Raw genomic sequence first — 15,860 nt, forward strand, 5'->3', positions numbered from 1 at the left:
AGCCTTTAACTTGCATCCAGCCAAATCTGAGATAGGCCTTGATTGCTCCCAGGGTTTTCTCACAGGGCTTTGTTAGTTTCTAGAATCTGAGTTTCTTCTAACTTTTAATTCTCTGTGGTGATTTTGGGACATAGCCAGTTGCCCGTCTGTCAGTTCCCTGAAAGTGTCTTGAAATGGCTACTCCATAATTCCCTCTAGTCTAGTCAGATCCTCCCCTCCCTATTGCTGCCACACCATTTTTGGGAGTCTTTTCACCTTCTCTTGCTGGAACATGCATTTCAATTTGACACATAACTGAACTGAAGAAGACCTACCAAGTGCCAGGTTCCATGTAGATGGCTGTGGGCAACGTAATAGATGAAAATCCTCACCCTCCATTTGATTAAATTCCATGATGGAGGCAGGGGAGTGATAAACAAAAAACAAGGTAAATAGGTAGAATGTTGAGCTTGCCCAGTGGTGATAAAGGATAAGGAGAAAAATCAGCGGATGAGTGAATGGGGACTTTCAGGGCATAGCTTCAAATTTTAGAAAGCATGTCCAGCACAGCTCTCACCATGGAGATGTTTGAACAAAGACCTGACAGATGCAGGAGAGCTGGGTGGGGAGGTGTACTCCATAAAAGTGATGTAGGAAAGACGTTCGAAGCCCACAGCCAAGAAGGAATTCTTGAGACGTCTTTGGTGCAAAAAGCTGATTTCATTAAAGCACGGGAACATGACCCATGGGCAGAAAGAGCTGTACTGGGGTCATGAGGAGTGCCCATTATATACTTTCAAGTTGGGAGGGGGTTAGGGAAAGCGTAGATCTCTAAGGAATTTTAGAAGCAAGGTTTCCAGGACCTTGAGGGGGCTAGCTATTGTTGGGAAAAGGTCATTTATTACCATCTAATAAAACCTTAGTCATGAGACCCTTCAGATGTATATCGGTGGGCCGTATGCTTGGGGGATGATTGCCAGCATGTATCTTGGGGGTTTAGAGATAAAGGAAGTTTCCAAAGGAATTTTTATATATTAAAGTAGACTTACAGGATTGGGGGTTGGGGGAGGTCAGACTGCCTTTTGCCCTTAGCCAAGTATTAACATCAAGGCTGTTGAGTCCCTAGAGGAATGTCACTCTGCTTGTTTCAAGGACTTGTCAGTGGGCTATAGTTGGTAAGGAAATTTTAATTTTTCTTCTGCCTTTGTTTCCCACACCAAAAGGAAGAGCTTATAAAAGAGATGGGAAAGAAGCTGCGGGATCCCAGTACCATGTGTGCCCAGTGAGGCTTAAGCAGAACAAAGGGGCGAGAAGAGGAGCCGAAGGAGACACGACGTGGGGCCGGGTCAACAGCGTCCCCGGGCTACTGTTACGAATCTGGCTGTTACTCTAAGTCAGTACTCCTCAGCACGTGGTCAGAGGACACTGCCCATCTCCACTGTCCACAGCAAGGCTAGTACGTAAATAGTAAACGATCATTTAGAAACCATTAGAGCAAGTTGACCGAGTTTAAATCTAATGACATCAGAAGGTCTTCCATTTTGTGTAATGGCTTTTTTTGTAAGTAAAATGGCTAATTTGTGAAAGTGTGTCCATTAATATGGTTTTGAAATATAGGTGAGGTTCGGTGGGGTGAGGTCCAGAGCCGACGACTGAGAAAATTCCCGAGACGTCTTTGGTACAAAATGGTGGTTTTATTAAAGCACGGGGACGGAACCCGTGAGCAGAAAGAGCTGGGGCACCAGGTAGTTGAGGAGTGGTGATTATATACTTGGAAAAGGGAGGTTTCAAAGGAACTTTCATATGGTAAAGAGGACCGACCTACACATACCGGAGGCCTTGCCATTGTCACGTTAAGGTTGTTTTCCCCTCTAGCAATGTATTAACCTTAAGATAGTTGGGAGATCCCTGGAAGAATGTCACACCTGTCCCATGGGTGGGGGGAGTGGGAGGAGGTTGCAGGGTGTCTGCTTGTGCTTCGTCTTCAGCTAGTCTTCAGCTAGCCTTCTGCTCCCTCATCATCTGTGACAGATGGGAAGGAATGAGGAGGGTGGAGATGGGCAGGTCCTTCACCAGAGGCCGCTGGGAAGCTCTGCCCTCAGGGACTGTAGGGTCCTCAGGGCGTTCCACAACAAGAGGAATGAGTCACACTTGGTTATAATATGGTCCCTCTAGTGGCTACTTTTGAGAATAGGCTGAAGGCTAGCTGAAGGAGAGGCCCGTCAGGAGTTAACCTCAATAATCCAAGATTGAGAGAGTGGGGACTGGGCTGAAAGTCCTGGCTGTAGGGTGGTGAAAGAGGTTTGATTCTGGGACACAACTTGAAAGTAGAGGGAAGATGGGCAATGATTATGTTGCTGCACCGGTCCCTTGTCGAACACAATCCCTTTGTTCCCCAAACTCTTCCCTTGTCTTCTATGGAATGGTCTCACTCCCCATGAGTCAGGACATGGAAGTGCTGAGTTTCACGGAAATTCTTCCTGTTGCCTTTCTTCCTACTCAGTACAGGACAGTCCCCCACCAGCCAGATTTTCAAACCAGGAGCCTCACACCATTGTAACTTCACCTTCACGCTGTCCTTACATTAAGTCTCTCAGATATGATGTACTTTCTCAACATAAACATAAGCACCAATTTCTCTCTTCCCATTGAAATGATCTTTGTTCCAATCGCTGTGGGCTCTTCGCTGGACTAGGAACCTCTCCTCTGGGGTCCTGGGGTATCCTCTGATTCACCAGCCTGGGATTGACACGGGAAGAGAGGACATTCACCTGGTTCTCTGCCACACTTGCGATCCACAAATCTCAGGGAATTAGAAAGTACTAGCAAGTTTGTGTGTGACTCACTTAAGACAAAACTTGGCTATGTGAGACTAACGCTAATCTTTGTATTCTCCTTCAGTGTGAGTGTCGTCACATTTCACTGCAGAAATATTAGTGTGTTTGATTGTGGGCGATTGCTGCAGCCCCAGGGATATTATCTCAATATATTGGAGAGCTGAAGCTAAGGCAAGATGGAGACTCCATCAGGGATTCCATCAACAGGAAGATTTTATCCAATCACGTCGTAAATCCATCACTGACCCCACACCTTATAAAAGGGAGGAGGCTTGAGAAGGCTGAAGAGCCAGTGCAGTGTGTCTCGCCGCAGCTCAGCTTTCGGCCCAGGTTTGCCCAGTTTGAAGTTCAATCTTCCTGAATAGGTGAGTTTCCAGAATGAAAGGGAAATTTCCAGTTCTGTGCATGTGTATGTGGGTACAGTCATTGGGGGAAAACTCCTAGCAACAAAAATACGGGCCTTATTCAGGCATCGGGTGTGGTGTCTCTCCCGGTTGGATGGGGGCCCCCAAATATAGGGCGACCAGATCGGGTGGAAATCGGTGGCTTGGGAGGTGAAAGGAGTCACCTGAAGCAGAACAAAGGTGATAGAAGTTTATTGAATACACTGCAAGGCAGCGATGGGCAGCTCAGCAGAGGAGAGACTGCTTGCAATAAAGGAAGGTGAGGAGGTATGGTGATGGTTAGAATTTTCTGGTTTTTTGGTAACTGTACCTGGTTGTAAGTAGCTCATTGATTAGTTAGGGCCTTTGGATAATTTGAGGTGAGTCGCCCAATGGGCCCCCCTGTATTCAGCCAGGGGATCGCCGTGGTCCTTTCTACATTCCATTGCTCAAGCCTGTTGCCGAAAAGCGGCCTCTGCTCTATTGGGGATGGTCTATTTTGACAGATGCTGTGGTTCAGTAGGATTTCTGCAGTGAAATGTGACAACACTCACACTGTGTTGCGGACTTTGTAAAATCCTGGCCGGACTGAAAAGAGTTCTCCCCTAGAAGGCATTTCTGTATGGCTCTATTGTCTTGTTAATTTTGTTTCTAGTAAGACTTTTTTTTTTAAAGATTTTATTTATTTGACCGAGGGAGAGCTTGAGCACAAGCAGTGGGGAGGAACAGCGGGAGAGGGAGAAGCAGACTCCCCGCTGAGCAGGGAGCCTGAGACAGGGCTGGATCCCAGAAGCCTGGAATCATGACCTGAGTCAAAGGCAAGACACTTAACAGACTTGAGCCACCCGATGCCCTTCTAGTAAGACATTTTTATGGCATCTTCTTGAAGTGATGGTCCAGAGCGGATTGGGGTGGGGGGTGGGGGCTGAGTCAAAGGGTAAGTCTCAGCTATTTAGCATACCTTTACTAAGTGCTTAAACCTTAGGCTGGGTAGGGTCTGTCCATGTGCTTTACATATATTAACTCATTGAGTTCCAGTGACAGCTCTAAAAGCTGGGAATTCTGTGACAGATGGGGACCTCATGGGTAATTTGCCTGGGCCAAACAGCTTGTTTCACATTGGAAACTGGCAGTCTGATTTTGAATTCCAAGGTCTTAATCACGATGCCCTACAGTGGTGTCCCTGTGGGATTGAGTACTTGTCTACAAGTGTGACCGTGTGGTTTGTGTGTGCCTGGGGTGGTCCTGAAAAAGAACTTGTGGGGAGGCCCAGATGAAGAGATCTTCAGGGGGAATAAAAGGCCAGTGTACCAAGATGGGGCTGGAGGGGTGAGATGGTCCGGGCAAGGCCTCCTGAGATCAGGAAGGACTTAGTACTTCTTCCTGAGGGCAAGGGAAAGTAAAATGGGGTGTGACTCCAGGAGATTAGCATTATACTAAACTCATCTGGATTAGGAAGAGGAAAAAATATATTCCACTTTCTTCTGTGTGATTCTGAATTCATCTTTACCTCATTTATAGATGGGATCAAGGTAGTTAATCCTGTCAGACTACCAGATGAGGCTGACACTGCGAAATATCACCTTAACAAAAATAAATTCATTTTCTGTGCCCATGTAATACACCAATTCCTTGTCTTTTTGTTTTATAGTATGACTTTTTTTAAAAAAGATTTTATTTAATTTTTTTTAAAGATTTTATTGTCAGAGAGTACAAGTGGCGGGGAGTGGCAGGCAGAGGGAGAAGCAGACTCCCCGGCCAAGCAGGGAGCCCAGTGCTGGCCTCAATCTCAGGGTTGGGATCATGACCTGAGCCAAAGGCAGAGGCTTTATCCACTGAGCCACCCAGGCATCCCTAAAAGATTTTATTTTTATTTGTATTTTTATTTATTTGTGAGAGAGAGAATGAGAGACAGAGAGCATGAGAGGGAGGAGGGTCAGAGGAAGAAGCAGACTCCCTGCCGAGAGGGGAGCCTGATGTGGGAGTTGATCCTGGGACTCCAGAATCATGACCTGAGCAGAAGGCAGTTGCTTAGCCAACTGAGCCACCCAGGCGCCCTAAAAGATTTTATTTTTAAGTAATCTCTGCACCCAATATGGGGCTCAAACTCACAACCCTGAAATCAAGAGTCTCACACTCTACCAACTGAACCAACCAGGCACTGCTAGTATGGAAATCTTGAATTACTTACCATATATAAGATTGAAAAGGACACAAAAATAGAGATTACATAGAAAATAGATTTAGTTTTTTGTTTTTTTTTTAAAGATTTTATTTATTTATTTGAGAGAGAGTGAGAGAGAGTACATGAGAGGGGGGAGGGTCAGAGGGAGAAGCAGACTCCCCGCTGAGCAGGGAGCCCGATGCGGGACTCGATCCCGGGACTCCAGGATCATGACCTGAGCCAAAGGCAGTCGCTCAACCAACTGAGCCACCCAGGCGCCCTAAAGTTTTATTTATTGAAGTAATCTCTATATCCAACATGGGGCTCAACCTCATGACCCCAAGATCAAGAGTCCCATGCTCTTCTTTTTTTTTTTATTTTAAAGATTTTTATTTATTTATTTGAGAGAGAGAGAATGAGAGATAGAAAGCATGAGAGGGAAGAGGGTCAGAGGGAGAAGCAGACTCCCCGCTGAGCGGGAAGCCCGATGCGGGACTCCAGGATCATGACCTGAGCCAAAGGCAGTCGCTTAACCAACTGAGCCACCCAGGCGCCCGAGTCCCATGCTCTTCTAACTGAGCCAGCCAGGCACCCCTGTGTTGAGAACTTTTTAAGATTTACTCTTAGCAACTTCCAAATATGCAATATAATATTAACTATAGTCACCATGCTGTTTATTATATCTCCATGAAAGTTTGTAACTTTTTTTAATAAAAAAATTGTATTTACTTAGAAGCATTCAGAATGTCAACAAAACAGCTGCAACTTTTTTTTTTTTTACAATTAGAGTGGTATTCAGTTAACAGAACAACAATTATTTCGTAGAAGCTGCATCAGAGACAACTGAAGATGAAAAATTACCATCCCCATATATAACTAATTTGTGCTGTCCACCAACAAGAATCTGCTTTAAATTTCCATGCCAATTTATAACCCCCATACTGGACCAGGCAAGGTTAGTGGCTATTGAAAATACCACCAGGACAGGGCTATCTAAAGACACATTCGGTAGTGTTAACTATACAAAAAAAGACACTGTACAGTTTAAAAACAAATCTTACACAGCCTTACATTTCAATTTTTTTTCTTTAAAAGGAGTGAGTTGTGTACAGGGGGGTTAAATGCTTTATAGACGAGAAAAAAAAACTGCGCTAGAACCAACTTACTCATCATCATCATCATCTTCTTCATCTTCATCTTCCTCATCTTCCTCCTCTTCCTTCTTTTTCTTGCTCTTTTCAGCCTTGACAACTCCCTTTTTTGCCGCATCAGGCTTTCCTTGAGCTCGGTACGCAGCAATAACCTTTTCATATTTTTCCTTCAGCTTAGCAGCCTTCTTTTCATACGGCTGCTTGTCATCTGCAGCGGTGTTATTCCACATCTCTCCCAGTTTCTTTGCAACATCACCCATGGATAGGCCGGGATGTTCTCCTTTGATTTTGGGGCGATACTCAGAACAAAACAAGAAAAAGGCCGAAGGAGGCCTCTTGGGTGCATTGGGATCCTTGAACTTCTTTTTTGTTTCCCCTTTAGGGGGGATATAAGTTTTCATTTCTCTTTTATAACGGGCCTTGTCCGCCTTTGCCATGTCTTCAAATTTTCCTTTCTCTTTAGCAGACATGGTCTTCCACCTTTCTGAGCACTTCTTAGAAAACTCTGAGAAGTTGACTGAAGCATCTGGGTGCTTCTTCTTGTGCTCCTCTCGGCAAGTTTGCACAAAGAATGCATATGATGACATTTTGCCTCTCGGCTTCTTAGGATCTCCTTTGCCCATGTCTAATTATTTTCTTTGTCTGGATCCTGACCCGCCGGCTCCCGGCCGCGGGGATCCGGCCACCGCGCGGGGTGGAGAGCTGCCGGAGGAGCTCTCCCCGCCGCGGCGCTGCCCCAGACTCACCCTCCGAAAGTTTGTAACTTTTAATACCCTTCACCCATTTTGCCACCCCTCACCCCCCTGCTTCTGGCAATCACCAATCTCATCTCCATTTATGTGTTTGGGTTTTTGTGTTAAGATTCCACAAGTGAGGGGCGCCTGGGTGGCTCAGATGGTTAAGCATCTGCCTTCCGGCTCAGGTCATGATCCCAGGGTCCTGGGATCGAGCCCCACATCGGGCTCCTGGCTCAGCGGGGAGCCTGCTTCTCCTTCTCCCTCTCCCTCTGCCTCTCCCCCTGCTCATGCTCTCTCTCTGTCTGTATCTCTGTGTCTCAAATGAATAAATAAAATCTTAAAAAGATTCCACAATGAGATCATATGGTATTTATCTTTCTGTCTCTGTCTGATTTATTTCATTTAGCTAATTTTTTTAGGGCCCTCCATACTGTTTTCCATAGTGGCTGCACCAGTTTACATGCCCATCAACAGTATAACTTTTCTCCTAATCTTACCAACTCAATCTTCCAAGGGTTGTGCCTAATAGTTGCTCATACAATGTGGTTTGCAAGTAGAAATAAATATTAAGTAAGGCAAACTCAACTTCATCTGTACTGCTGCCTGAATAGACATTTTTACAAAGAAGACTTACAGATGACTAACAGACAGATGGAAAGATGCTCAACATCACTCATCAGGGAAATACAAATCAAAACTACAATGAGATTCCACCTCACACCAGTCAGAATGGCTAAAATTAACAGCACAGGAAAGAGGTATTGGCGAGGATGTGGAGAAAAAGGGAACCTCCACTCACACTGTTGGTGGGAATGCAAGCTGGTGCAGCCACTCGGGAAAACAGTGTGGAAGCTCCTCAAAAAGTTAAAAATAGAGCTGCCCTACAACCCCCAGCAATTGCACTACTAGGTATTTACCCGAAGGATACAAAAATACTGATTCGAAGGGATACATGCACCTGATGTTTATAGCAGTATTATAGCCAAATTACGGGGAAAGCCCAAATGTCAAGGGCAAAACTTTTAAGAATTTTTTTCTATACTCATTTTGTAAATGCCTTATCACACAATGGAAGCTCCCTTCTACTCCTAGTTTACTAAATAACTTTCTTGGATTGAGTACTGACTTTTAATTAAGCTTATTTAATGTATCTACTACTAAGATGATAGTATATTCTTGAAATTCAATAATGTAAATTACATTGCTTTTTGAGATTTAACCCAAATTGTATATAGAAGATAAAATCCACCTATTCATGATGTATTATTTTCCTTATATATGACTGAGTTTGATTTTCAGATATTTAGTTAAGGATTTTTGCATCTATGTTCATGAGAATTATTGCCTAGTAGTGTTTCTTTGATGTACTAGTAAGGTTTATTACCAGTAAGCTTGATTAATTAATTAACCTCATTAAGTAAAAGAGGAGTGTCTTTTTATATGCTCTTGTATAAGAGTAGCGTTCTTTCTTTCTTAAATTTCTCATAAAATTCACCAGTGGAGTAATATGGGCCTGAAATTTATTTTCTTTTTGTTTTTTTTAATCATTCCAGTGATAAAATTAAATATATATCTCTCCTATTCGTAGCTTACAGTTTTTAAGCATCCACCACTATCCACTATGTAACATTTGACTGTTGTCTCACTAGTAAAATAAGATCAGAAAATACATCCAATATTTATAGATGTCCTGATTTTGTTTGGAAACAGATCTCCAGAAACACAGGACTTCAAACGGAATCCAGGAAGTTGAGTCTCTGATAAATATTACTAGGAATAGATTCATTTCTGTGTGAACCAACCATGGATGATCCTGGGTCAAAAAATAAACACTTTAAACCCAACCAAGGATCTGCTCTCCAAAAGGCAGAGGACATTTCTGAGTTCCAGGACCCTCGGCACAGCTTATTTCAAAATTGCAACAACTCGCATGCAAAGCAGGAACTGCAAAGACTCTATAAATCATTTTACTCGTGGCTGCAGCCAGAAAAACACAGCAAGGATGAAATTATTTTTCAAGTGGTCCTGGAACAATTTATGATCAACAGGCACTGCAGTGATTGGTCGACTTTGAAAAAGAAATGGGAATCCAGTGGCAGAAACTTGGAGAAATTCATGGAAGATCTGAGTGATAGTTCTGTGAAGCCACCTGACTTAGTGAGTAGAAGGTTCTTTTTATCCTGGAGTGAGGGTCCAAAAAGAGTAAGGAATAAGTAGTCAGCAGGAGATAGCCGGAAGTAGAGAAAGAAGGTATTGTAGATGCAGTTATTTGTCAGATCACACTCTTCCTCGCCAAGGGAAATCTTTTGCAACCAAAGTGAGCAAAAATAAAAAGTGTTAGTCATTCTTTCAGTGGGACATAATGTAGGAACCAACATATTTATTTCATTGAATTTCACTGGAGAGATGGTGGAAGAACTCACTGAAAAGTTGTCAGTTGGGCAAAACCTCAAGGATGAGGAGAATGCCTCGACAAGAGCTGGATCTTCCCTCAGAAAACTTTAGTATTCATATATTTTTTAAAGATTTTATTTGAGAGAGAGAGAGCCAGAGCAGGAGGGAAGGGTAGAGGGAGACGAAAAAGCAGACTTCCCACCGAGCAGGAAGCCAGATGCGGGACTCAATCCCAGGACCCTGGGTTCATGACCTGAGCAAAAGGCAGATGCCTAACTGACTGAGCCACTCAGGAGCCCCTTCATCTTTTTTCATTAGGAAAGACACATTAATGAAGAATATATAAGTGATCATTGTTTGTTTTTTTGTAACAGGTCCACGTCCACATGCAGGGACAGGAAGCCCTCTTTTCTGAGAATATGCCCTTAAAAGAAGTCATTGTCCATCTAACAAAACAGCTGTCAATAGGATCCCCAGCAAGGACAAATATGGGGACGCTCTCCTGGACTCCCCAAGATACTTCCTTGGAAACAGGACAAGGTGAGTGGGGTAAGTCAAGGCACCAGAGGGATGTTGTGTGTGGACTGCTTCTTGGTTACAACTCCACTGAGTCACTTTATCCCCCACAGGAGATAAAGAAAATGGTGACAACATTTATCACATGAATGACAGTATTACTAGTCAAGGCAATGAAATACCTTCCCTGCTCATTATCCGGGAAGAGGACTGTCCTAGGCCTGAAGAGGACAGTGTTTCTTTGAAGAATCCGCTCAGCTCTGGAAGAGCAGGTCTAGGCACATCCAGGTCCCAGGAAGGGTCCCTGAAAGGACCTCCATATCAAGATGTCCTTGGGGAGGGGGGGCCAGGGTTTCTCTCTCAGTCAATCCAGGTCACCCCTGAGCCTGTTCCTACCCACCAGAGAACTGAGGGGAACCCCACATGTGGGAGACACCGAGGAAGATGCCATGAAGCCCAAAACTCATACAGATGTGAAAAGTGTCCCAAGAGCTTTAGGTATTTCTCTCAGCTAAAAGCCCATCAGAGAAGACACAATAACGAGAGGACATTTACTTGTGCTGAGTGTAACAAAGGCTTCTTCCAAGCATCAGACCTACACGTGCATCAGAAGATTCATGCAGAAGAGAAGCCTTTCACGTGCAGCACGTGTGAAAAATCCTTCAGCCACAAAACCAACCTTCTGGCACATGAGAGAATCCACACAGGAGAGAAGCCCTATGAATGTTCCCTCTGCCATAGAAGCTACCGCCAGTCGTCTACCTACCACCGCCACCTGAGGACTCACCAGAAAATTGCCTTCAGAGGTGTTCCCTCCACACCAGAAGCTTCCTCGCGTGCAGCCCCAATGGAGTGATACATGAATATCAATGCAAATATGTGTATTTCCGTAGTACTTCCCTATTTAGAACATATAATTTCCTGATTATATTTTCCATTTATTGTTTTCACTAAAAAGTTTAAGGAGGAATTTATCAGTTTGTTCACTAGAGTATCTCAGGTGCCTAGAAAAGTGGCTGACAAATTTCAAATAAACAATATCTGTTGAATAAATGAAGCTGTAATGTTGGTACTATTACTTAAATCCAGGAACGTTCAACTCCAGGACACAAATAGGCTTTCCCTCTGCTCCCCTGTGTTCTGTCCACACTTCTATCTCTCCTGGACCACATGCACCTAAAAAACGTGGGAAGTGAAAGCAGGAACCTGGAAAGGGAACTTTTATATTTAAATGATATAATCAGGGGCACTTGGGTGACTCAGTTGGCGAAGCATCTGCCTTCAGCTCAGGTCATGATCCCAGGGCCCCCAGTGGAGCCCCACTTTGGGCTCCCAGCTCTGTGGGGGAGCCTGCTTCTCTCTCTCTGCCCCTCCCTCCCTGCTCTGCTCTCTCTTGCTATCTCTCTCAAAATATTTTTTAAAATAAGTGATATAATCATTTACTTCACTGGAAATATTAATAGCTAAACTGAACCTGAATGAAACTGATGACTGAAAGTTGCAGAGTGCTGTTTTATCGATAGACACCAGAAAGAATGTTTTCCCATTCATTTCTTCCAAAGATGGCAGGTGTGGGGGGGCTGGGGGCGGATAGAGAGGGGCTTATTTTCAGAACAGGTTTGAAAGTGTGGTTTGGAGAGTAAGAAAGGTTTTTGTGCAGCGCTGAGATCAAAGTGCACATGGTGAGCTATCGTCTATGAAATTGGAGTCTGGTACCCAAAGTGGGCCCACTCCCCACTCTGGTGAGTTATAGACAGATTACACATGGAGTTGCCACACAAGGTCGACGTTATTTGTACAAATAAGGACAAACAGACAATGATCCTGAGGTGACCCCGCGGCGTTTCTAGACAGAGCTTACGGATATTAAGGCTTCCAGGTGAACTTGTTTATACAAGGTCTTTGTAAATTTGGGACTGAGGGTTAAATTCCAGAGTGGAAAGAGTGAAACAAAGAATTGTGGGACTTGTGTAGCCTGCGGCCCGCAGGGCTCTCCAGGAAGCGCCGTTGACGCAAGAACTGCCCAGGGATGGGATCTCCCCAGGGCACTGAAAGTGATGCCCCCGCAGCCCCCGAGCCGAAATCCCGCGGGGCGCTGTCCGCTGAAAACTGGTAGGCACGAGGTGCTCCGAAGACTTCTGGGACTTGTAGTCCAGACGTCCAGCCGCGCGCGGCCCTTTAGGTGCTGTAGTCGGCGGCCAGCTCTGCGCACGCGCGCGGCGGGTGCCTCTGGGAATCTATGGGTAGCGGAGTGGCGTCAGAAGCGGAGCCCTGAGTACTGCGTCGGCTCGTGTTTGGAGTTTCCGTGCTCAGAGAGGCCCCTAAGTGTTTGGCGGAAAAGTAAACTTAAGTGTGCAGTCCCCCTCTCCACCAGGGCCTCGACTCCGGAGGGCCGGAGTGGCCCGGGGCCCAAACACACACGCTCCCTCCCCGGAGGAAGCCACGACTCGGGGAAGTCCAACAGGGCACCGGTCCACGGCCCCCGTGGGGCCTCGATTACAAGGACCGGGGCACGGAAACCTTGGTCAGCGGGGCTGCCCTCGAGAGAACCTCGTGAGGTCTGCGCGGAGGGACTGCGCTTCAAGCCACCGCGGCCACATGGGATCCGAGGTCGCGTCTTGGAGGGGACAGCAGGGGAAGGGGCAGAGGTCGCGCGCATGGGGAGGGTTTGGGGGAAGGACCGCCACGGCGGGGAACGCCAGGCCCACGGCGCCACAGCGCGGAGCGAACAGCCGGGGGAGGTACAGACTAGAGCAGACGGACAGGGGGTGTCGCACGCACACTGGGGAGTGCCCCTAGGCTGGCCGCAGAGGCTCTGCCCTTGCCATTCCCTGAGCAAGCTCGAGTCGGGGAGACTGCAGCCAACGACAGAGGACATGACCCTTCTAAAGTTGCATCCACAAATATTCCCGAGTGTGTGGCTGTGCCCAGTGAGAGCGTACAGATGTTCAGAAGGTCCAGCTTTGTGTCCCTTACGGCTGAGTTCACTGGTAGAGCAAATATTGTCAAGATTTTCTGAACGACTGTACATTTATCTGAAGACGCTCGCTGCTGGGGCAAAGCAAACGGACTGCAAAGAGAGAGATCATGTCATTCAGGGATGTGCCCTTTGTGACCCAGCCTTCCTTTTGGTGGCTCTGAAGAATAGGCTCTTTATTGCTTTGCCAGATTTTACTGCCCCTAAGGCAGGGCTTCTTCCAAGGCATGAAGAGAGAGATGGTGAAATAAATATAGCACTTTCAAGTATTTGGGGTTTCCAAGAAGTATGGGAGATCCAGAATTTTATGTGCAAGTTTCATTGAGATGTAATTGACATACAATAAACTTCACATATTTTATTGTGCAATTTGATATACATACACTGGCCAAACTATGACCATAACATGATGAGCATCTATCACTCCTAGAGTTTCACCCAGCTCTTAATCCCTCTCACCATGCCTTTCATGACCACCCTTCCCTAGACAACCATTGGCTTTATTCCAGTATAAATTACTTTGCCTTTTCTAGGATTTTTTACAAATCAAATAATTACTCCCTTTTTTGTGGCTTCTTCCATCCCACATAATTGTCTGAGATTCATTCTTGTGATTTGTGTGAGTGTGGGCTCCTGGGGCTCTAGAGGAAGTCGAACCCATCTGTAGTACAGATTTGTAAATCATTTTGAAACAACTGTTGTGTCTCTGTGCACAGAAGAGAATGTTTCACTATGGTGCATCCAGTCACCATGCACATGTAATTGCCCATTATAAGCACGATGCTCTTGAGTCACCCAAATTACAAAGTCAGAAGGCCCTTGCTGTATTCCACTGTAAATTGAAACCAAGCAGGCTGCATGATCAGGTAGTTGAGACTTCCTGTCATCCACCACGTTAACGAGAGCACATGCTGTTGCCTCTCCTGGATGATCTGGACAGCCAGAAGAAAGGAGAGGAAAGCCTGGCTCTGCTGCTACATGGGTCATTCTGACTTATGAGTAAAGTAAAAACGGATAGTGGCTGCATCACAGACACAATTGGGATATCTCTGAGTGACTGGGGAGGGCTGCAGAGTCCGGAGACCTCAGTGTGGATACCAGCTGGACCTCTTCCAGCACTTGAGACTGCCCTTGGCCTCCACTAACCCCAGTCTGAAATGGGAATATTATCATTACCTCCCCTGCATTGAGGGAACTGGAGAGAGCTTGGATGGGATGTGTATCCCCAGTGACGGGCTCTCGTGTGCCTCCCTTGTGAGGTGGATGACGATGGTTCCCATCCTCTGCCCGTGTCCCCAGAAATATGTTCAGCAGTTTCCGAAGTGGAGTTAGGGGTGACAGTTATTGGAAATAATTCACATTTCTGTGGGTTCACTATGATGATGCCGGGCTATGGGATTATACAGGTCCCACACTACTGCACCCTCCCTGTCCACATCCAGGGAGAGCTAGATTTAGTCAAAGGGATCTGAGTTTAAATCCCACATCTGCTTTTTAAACTGGGCACTCTCTCTGTGACATGACAGAGCTGCCTGAGCCTCAAGCCTCACATGGTTGACTGACATGGAAATTACGTTGGTGTTTTACTTCAGGGGCTGTGAGTGGATCAATAAAAATAATAAACCATGCTAACCACTCGCCCTGGCCAGGCTGTCCAGGGGTTGCTTTTTCAACATTTTAAAATTCTCATAACACCCTGGTAAAGTGAGATCTGTTGTTATATTCATGAGGAACCATGGCTCAAGAAAATTAAATGACCTCCTTAAGGTGACAGGGTAGCTGAGTGTTTAGAATGGATTCAAACTCCAGGAGTCTGGCCTCAGAGCTGAAGACATTTAATCCCTTTACCACAGCATGTGAAGTTTTTAGCTTGTGGCAGGCACACCGTGAGGACCAGAGAGGCTCAACTACCATTGCTGCTGTTCTCATTGTTGGAATTATCATCATAATCATATTCCCTGTTCCTCTGATGTCCCAGATCACTTACTGTCTGCCCCCACAGTCCTCAGAGAAATGCCACTGCCATCTCAAGTTGCTGCCCCTGGGAAGGTTTTTTCCCTCAGCCATAATTACATTATGTCCAAAGTCTGTGTCCTTCCCCAACCCTTGAGCCCAGCATAGGCCTTGGTGATCTGAGGCTGGGTCTCTCTGCACCTTCACCAGAGACCGACTGACATGTTCTGCTCCCCAACCAACAGCACAAGACCAACACCACCACCTCTGTCTGACTTTCCAGGTTTTGGATACCTTTAAGGATGTGGCCATGACCTTCACCCAGGAAGAGTGGGGACAGCTGAACCTGGACCAGAGGGCCCTGTACCAGGAAGTGATGGCGGAGACCTGCAGATTCCTGGTCTCATTGGGAAAGGGCTCTCCCCTCACCCCTGGGCAAGCAGCCTTCTTGATTTCTAGCTGATCAAGAAGGACAGAGGAGCTACCTTCCCTCCTCCCCAAACACCCTGCAGTTTTCTGGTTCCTTCTTCTCCCTCCTGATATCCCTGTATCTGCATCAAGGATCATTGGGATAGAAACAACATCCTTCCGAACACAAAGCCTCACCCCAGTACCCAGCACACTCAGGCCTCAGTCTCAGGTCCGTATTCCAGATTCCACAGGAGGGAAGCTGACTGGCCCAGCCTGGTTGGGTCAGGTATCCCAGGGCCCAATTAGCAGGGCTGTGAGTGCTGGGCTATTCTCAGCAAAGAACAGGGGACTGGGTGGT

The 15,860-nt window shown here is 46.0% G+C and overlaps 2 protein-coding genes across 11 annotated transcripts in view; one reads left to right on the plus strand and one right to left on the minus strand.

Moving 5' to 3' along the window:
- Positions 1-11,214, plus strand: part of LOC112806690 (zinc finger and SCAN domain-containing protein 4-like) — a 33,893-nt gene extending 22,679 nt beyond the window's left edge. For 5 of the 10 annotated variants that reach the window (XM_073889022.1, XM_073889024.1, XM_073889020.1 and 2 more), the window contains 5 exons: positions 1,203-1,435; positions 2,887-3,181; positions 8,962-9,408; positions 10,020-10,194; positions 10,275-11,214. In XM_073889022.1, coding sequence (XP_073745123.1) covers positions 9,055-9,408; positions 10,020-10,194; positions 10,275-11,017 — 1,272 coding nt within the window. In that variant the 5' untranslated portion in view covers positions 1,203-1,435; positions 2,887-3,181; positions 8,962-9,054 and the 3' untranslated portion in view covers positions 11,018-11,214. Of the gene's footprint in view, positions 1-1,202; positions 1,436-2,886; positions 3,182-6,156; positions 6,319-8,961; positions 9,409-10,019; positions 10,195-10,274 lie in introns of those variants that run through there. The other 5 variants (XM_073889029.1, XM_073889026.1, XM_073889023.1 and 2 more) reach the window with 5 other exon arrangements.
- Positions 6,054-7,165, minus strand: LOC112806604 (high mobility group protein B1). The gene has a single exon (XM_073889036.1). The coding sequence runs from the start codon at positions 7,135-7,137 to the stop codon at positions 6,526-6,528; it is 612 nt and encodes a 203-aa protein (XP_073745137.1). The 5' UTR covers positions 7,138-7,165; the 3' UTR covers positions 6,054-6,525.
- Positions 11,215-15,860: the final 4,646 nt, after the last annotated feature.

This window comes from Callorhinus ursinus, unplaced genomic scaffold (genome assembly GCF_003265705.2).
Source record: "Callorhinus ursinus isolate GAN/ISIS: 27379988/994484 unplaced genomic scaffold, GSC_fseal_2.0 scaffold100, whole genome shotgun sequence".
Classification (NCBI taxonomy): Eukaryota; Metazoa; Chordata; class Mammalia; order Carnivora; family Otariidae; genus Callorhinus; species Callorhinus ursinus.